This window comes from Hyalella azteca, unplaced genomic scaffold (assembly GCF_000764305.2).
Source record: "Hyalella azteca isolate HAZT.00-mixed unplaced genomic scaffold, Hazt_2.0.2 contig3614, whole genome shotgun sequence".
NCBI lineage: Eukaryota > Metazoa > Arthropoda > Malacostraca > Amphipoda > Hyalellidae > Hyalella > Hyalella azteca.
In genome coordinates, this window is record NW_025933858.1 from 1 (window position 1) to 5,855 (window position 5,855).

At 36.4% G+C, this 5,855-nt stretch overlaps 2 protein-coding genes across 4 annotated transcripts in view; one reads left to right on the forward strand and one right to left on the reverse strand.

Moving 5' to 3' along the window:
- Window positions 1–241: 241 nt before the first annotated feature.
- Window positions 242–3,611, reverse strand: LOC108671893 (ankyrin repeat domain-containing protein 16-like). Of its 2 annotated transcripts, none has more exons than XR_001930853.2 (4): window positions 3,404–3,609; window positions 1,323–1,489; window positions 829–955; window positions 242–591 (listed from the first exon to the last, which is right to left on the reverse strand). XR_001930853.2 is itself a non-coding variant. In XM_018159489.2 (4 exons), exons 1-4 carry the CDS (start codon window positions 3,422–3,424, stop codon window positions 449–451), a joined length of 450 nt encoding a protein of 149 aa, XP_018014978.1. In that variant the 5' UTR covers window positions 3,425–3,611; the 3' UTR covers window positions 244–448. The 2 variants fall into 2 exon arrangements, 1 of the variants encoding a protein (XP_018014978.1); XM_018159489.2 differs by having other exon boundaries at window positions 244–591; window positions 837–955; window positions 3,404–3,611.
- A 197-nt stretch (window positions 3,612–3,808) lies between these two features.
- LOC108671891 (calmodulin-like protein 4) overlaps window positions 3,809–5,855 on the forward strand; it is a 5,574-nt gene continuing 3,527 nt past the window's right edge. The window contains exons 1-2 of one of the 2 annotated variants that reach the window (XM_018159486.2): window positions 3,809–3,930; window positions 4,157–4,187. In XM_018159486.2, coding sequence (XP_018014975.1) covers window positions 3,928–3,930; window positions 4,157–4,187 — 34 coding nt within the window. In that variant the 5' untranslated portion in view covers window positions 3,809–3,927. Of the gene's footprint in view, window positions 3,931–4,138; window positions 4,188–5,855 lie in introns of those variants that run through there. The other variant, XM_047879679.1, reaches the window with a different exon arrangement.

A 5,855-nucleotide genomic window follows, 5' to 3' on the forward strand; every position in this document is an offset into this window, starting at 1 on the left:
TGCGCAGTAGCGCGCTACATGTAGCGGCAGTTACATTTTTGGTAGCGGTAGCGGCGCTACATTTAAGCACTTGTAGCGGTAGCGGTAGCACCCGCTACATTTAGATCATGTAGCAGGAGCGGTAGTGGCCGCTACATTTCAAAGTCGCGCTGCCCAGCTTTGAACATACACAATGGATGACTCCAAATTCACCGGTATATTAGTAGGTAGGTACTTTTGTACTCGGTATTAACAGTGTTCTTACCATTTTATAAAGGTAACTGGTGAGACATTAGATAATTGTCATGAATTACTAGTCAAATTTTTACCTGACAGCCTGCAATGGAAATGCAGTAAAGAACAAAACAAGTTACCTATCTCCTGCACAATTGACACATGTTAGGTTTGGAAATGCATATGTAATCCCCTGTCTCCACTTCAGCAAGAAATAAGATATCTATGCAGTAGCTCAACTCACGGTATTACATGCTGCACCATTGGCACCTGAATTTAGCAACATCCTTACGATGTGAAGTGCATCTCTTTCTTGCTGGCCTGATGCAAGCATCAATGGTGTCATGTGGTTCTCACTAGGAGCATCCACCTCTGCTCCTGTAAGGTACCAATGCTTCTGAGATGTCCAAATATACACATCTATATTGCTTTAATTTCACATTTTACATCCCCTTCTAGACCAATTTAAGTAACATATAATATAAATTCAAATCAACAAATCATGTAATAAAAGTTTTGCATAGAAGTAGTTTTTTTTACTAAACTAAAAAGAATAAATTAAAAGGGAATTTTTTATAGAAACAGTATATATGAATTAATCAAAATGAGGTTTACCTAGGTACCTGCTGCAAGAAGGAGATTGACTGCATACATGTGACACTGAACTGTTGCTACATGCAGAGGCCTCATGCTACTGCTGTTACTCTGCTCTAGACATGAGGAACAATTCTCAAGCAAATACCTGCAAGTTCAAGAAGAAATTAGTGGCAAGAAAATTAAAATGATTTTTTTAGTTGATAATTGAAGATTGTTAGTGCTAAAAAATAATTAGGAATACTAATATTAACACTAAGCTTCTTTTAACTTGATATAAATTATTTTATTAATTAAATTACTTGGATGATATAAATGTGATTTTAAATAGTTATGATTATATGAGTAAATAAGAAACCCTAATATGAAAGAAAACTGTAAAGAAGAATCAAATCTGGATGAAAACCATACAACCAATATAATGCAATGAAACAAGCAATATTGTTAAAAGTTTTCACATCATATTTATTAGAAATCAGCATCTAAAGCAATCACAATATATGGTTGTTATTCACTTGAGTATTGATTCGTGTTTGACACGGACGGCTGCATGCAGAACTGTGTCAAGAGACTTGGGCTCCAGTAACTTTTGCCAGTCTGTGATGAGTGAAGCTTTCTCTCTAGCTTGAACTATTTTCTTCACTTGTGCCAAGTACTGATGTTCAATAGCAGAAAACAGAGCCTGAATAAAAAATGCATACAATACAAGATTAAAAAACATAGGTAGTCATATAACATATGCCCTGCTTATTATAATTTAAAAATATGCAAAAAAAGGCATCTGACGTAAGTGGCATCTAATGAACAAAATCATTTTGTCAATGCTTCTCGAGTTGCTGTCAACTCTAATGGGACTTGACCTCTTCAAGGTACGGTATTGCATAAAAAAAAGAAGGTTCAGATATGTAATCTATTTTTAGTACCAGAAAATCATACAAAAAACTTTGAGTTTAACACATTCCCCGCGTATCCAGATTTCCCCAGTATTCCCTTATCACGGAAGGCTTTCAGTGGTTGCTGCTTCAGTTTGGCGCCATTGGCCATGACGTGAGGAGGTGTGTGCTGCTCTGTGGCATCATAGCTTTGCATAGCTGCAATAAAAATGTTGGGACACATGTGGTACATTACGCAAGCAAATAATAACCACATGTTGTTCTTGCGTATTGTACCACCGGTGTACCAAGTATTTATTGAGCCTTATATGTACCATAATAAAATAGAAGGGAACAGAAGGGAATAGAGGGAATAGAAGGGAACAGAAGGAAATATAAGGGAATAGAAGGGAATAGCAGGGAATAGAAGTAATAGAAGGGAATAGAATGGAATAGCATGGAATAGAAGGGAACAGAAGGGAATAGGGGGGAATAAGAGGGAATAGAAGGGAATAGATGGGAACAGAAGGGAATAGAAGGGAACAGAAGGGAATAGAAGGGAATTATTAGTTAGAAGTTTTACAGTTACTATCGTTTGTTCAAGGAGATTTAAAAATAAAATTTTGGTCCATTGATTTGTTTTACTTAATAATCCACTTTTTGAGTGAACATTAATATTATAATAGAGAAAGTTCAAGTGCAAATTTTTTAGTTATATGCATTTTATCAAAACTGCATAAAATACTGCTTTTGGCACACTGGTGTCCCAATATGCAGCACTGGAATATCACTGTTGGTACACATATGGCTCAATACGCGGGGTAGGGAACATGTTAACATAGTGGCAAAGCAGAGAGTTTTTTAGATTCTTCCACAAGTTCATTTTTGAGTCCAAAGTAGACCAGTAAAGTATCATGGATACCAGCATTACCATACTATACATGAGAAATGGGTTTAAATTTCGAGATGAGGAAATTAAAAATAAAACGATTCTGAAAAATTAATAGTTTGTCATTAAGCTTTAAGATATTATCAAACTATTCTCTCATCTTTGCCTTGGTTTTTCAAAAACTACAAGTAGGTACTGACCATCAAATATCAATGACAAATATCAAATGCCTTATGTCACTGAAGCAGTCAAGCAGCTGGCACATAATGCTCATACGGCATACCTATTTGCCATATGTGAATAAAACGACATATTTACTTAATTGTAATGTTCTTCAATTGATACATTTGATTATGGCTACTACCTACAACTTACAAGCTAGTTGAAGGCTTTGAAGCTACAATTGTTAATTGCTACAAAGCAGTTTCCATCTTGGTAGAAACTGTGGTTCAGTTTGAACTTGGTTTACAAAAAAAAAATTCTATCAACATCAACAGCCAGCCCTATTGCCTATGGGCCATGGCTATGGGTATGGGTGATGTGGCGAGTCGTACCGCACTACCGCTCGTAAGTGGGAACTGGGAAGTGGCGACTCAAGTGACATTAACTGGCATCTGGAATGGATGTTAGCATTTTTTAACCAACATTAAGATTAACAGAACACTACTCATTGGTCTCAGCGGGTCAGCCTAAAATATTACTTATTATTTTCATTAAGCCTACTCAAATTCAAATGCATAATTATTATGCATTCTGTAATGTCAGTAGCTACTAGCTAATGATTATAGCATATAGCTTATGCATTACGCACGTAAATGATCAAAATTATATTTACCTTCTGCAACTTAGAGGCCATATTAAAACTTCTTCTTCCAGTATCTAAGCTAGGATGATATACACATTCTAACCAAGACAGTATTAGTAACACAGGGTTTAATGTTATTAATAACAATACAAATATTCGAAAAAATGCGGCGTTATCCAAAGTGTCAACAACAACAGCTGACTGACGTGTTTTCGCTACCTTGACCGTGAGTTGACCGCGCAATGGACTTCGCTAAAGAGACGAAATACTAAATAGTTTGAAATATTGGATAATAGAATATTCCATAAAATTATCTCATCGTCAGTTTTGTAGAAAAATTCATATTCGAAATGAGAAGAGGCTTGAAAGAAGAATCTAGCGGATTTTCCCCTGCTCCTTGAATTATGCAACGCCGATCCCGTTATCTTGTCATGCAGTCATTGCAGTGTGCATTGCCTTTCTAGTAGTGCTAGTAGTAGGTAGACAGTTCGAAGTTATTTGTTTCGTAAACTTATTCCATTTTAATATCTATTCAGCCACCTCCTTGAAGTATTATGGTAACTATCGTTTTATGTGTGTTCATTGTGTCGTATTGAACGCTTCATGAACGAACGAATGTGTCTTGCTTGTAGGCTGTAACCCTGATCGCATGTTAGCTAATTCTGCTTGCAATTCATATATTATACGTTAATATGTACCTAGCTGCCTATTGATAGTTAAAAAATGGTGTATTTTCTCAGCTTGTTTCAGTATTTCTCGCCTTTAATGCTTTGTATTTTACAGGCGCGGCACTTCAGAGAGGAAGATATTGATGGTGAGCCGTTAGTAAGAATTTTGTCCTGATGTCTTCGTTCATCAAATTATCGTCTTGCCTAAGTATTAGTTGACCATCAGTCAAAAAAAATTGGTATAAGTTTATCAAGTTATAATGCAGCTTGATGCTTCAGCTTCATCAAATTGTTTATAAAAATTATTGACTCTTTAGATGGATATACCTATGATAGTTTTTACCATACCTATCGGTTAAGGTATATAGTCAGATGGGGTAAGACAGGACCAAAATCACTAACAAGCCTGTAGCATCTAGAACATGAATAACTAAAAAACTGCAAACCTATCACAAGGTGTAGTTATGCAATGGGCTTCTAAGCTACAACTCAGACATTTTGCATCTAACATAGTTTTCTGTACAGATTAAAAAAAGTGAGCTGGTCCCATCTTACCCCATTGGGGTAAGATGGGACCAGACTGGGGTAAGACAGGACCAACTGGTAATTCTTATGTTACAAGGTTTTTAATAAAAGTACAAATCTGATATTCAATATTGTCCATCTAGAAACACATTATTTGATTAAACAATCACTTGTTACCATTTTGTGTTGCGGGAAGTCAACTCTAATATCAGTCACATTGGAGTTTTTGTCACAAGAAAACTTTGTTAAGCATAGTAATAGTGGGTTGGCTTTGGTTCATTGTAGAGCACTGTTAAATGCTTTATGTATATTCCATTAGTGTCATTGTCTGAAAAATTTATCAAATAGGTAATAAAACCAATGGATAATAACTTAAGTATCAGACATGTGTTTTCTTGCTAACTGCATTTGTGGTGCACTTCTTCAAACATAGCTCATGCCCTGTCACAGAGTTGTGATCATAATTATTTTTCATGTTTCACACAGTGATTTTTCCCCCAGCCAATCTTGCACATAGTTTTGCAGCTCACTAATGGGAATAGACATCCCTATTTTCTATATCCCTTTGATGCAATTTAAAATAGTGCACTAAATTTCTCTAATTAAAAAATCTAACAAGTTATAATGAAGTTTGAGCAAAAGATAAAAATTTTGACCAAAATACTCCATGTATGGTACCACACAATAATATATTCATTTAAAAATTATTTTTGATAAACTGTAGGATAATAGAGGACCATTTGTGGGGTAAGAGAGGACCATTTGTGGGGTAAGATAGGACCACTTGTGTGGTAAAACACGATCATTTAGTGGTCCCGTCTTACCCCATGTCTGGTCCTTTTTTTACCCCATTTTAGAATACATGTCAGGCAGTAATGGTAGCAGGTAGGAATGCCTAGTATGTCTCAAAAGTTGCCTATTACTTGAGGTTACCTGCCTACTAGACTCCTGCGTTTGGTATTTTTTTTAATCCGAGACGAGACGAGACAACAGGCTCTGTCCCGGTTGGCAATAAAAACCGGGACAATTTTCAGCACTCCGTTGGAATTCCGGGATGATACCGAGACGAGACGAGACGTCCCGGTTAAAATAGGTACCTTAAAATTTCCCGGAATTTACAGCCATTTTAACGAGACATAACGAGACTAATCAATCATTGATGTGGTGTAAACTTTGGCTTACCGTCATACATTTATACAGAGCTGGGCAGCGCTACTTTGAAATGCAGCGGCCGCTACCGCTACATGCTCTAAATGTAGCGGGCGCTACCGCTACCGCTACAATGGCTT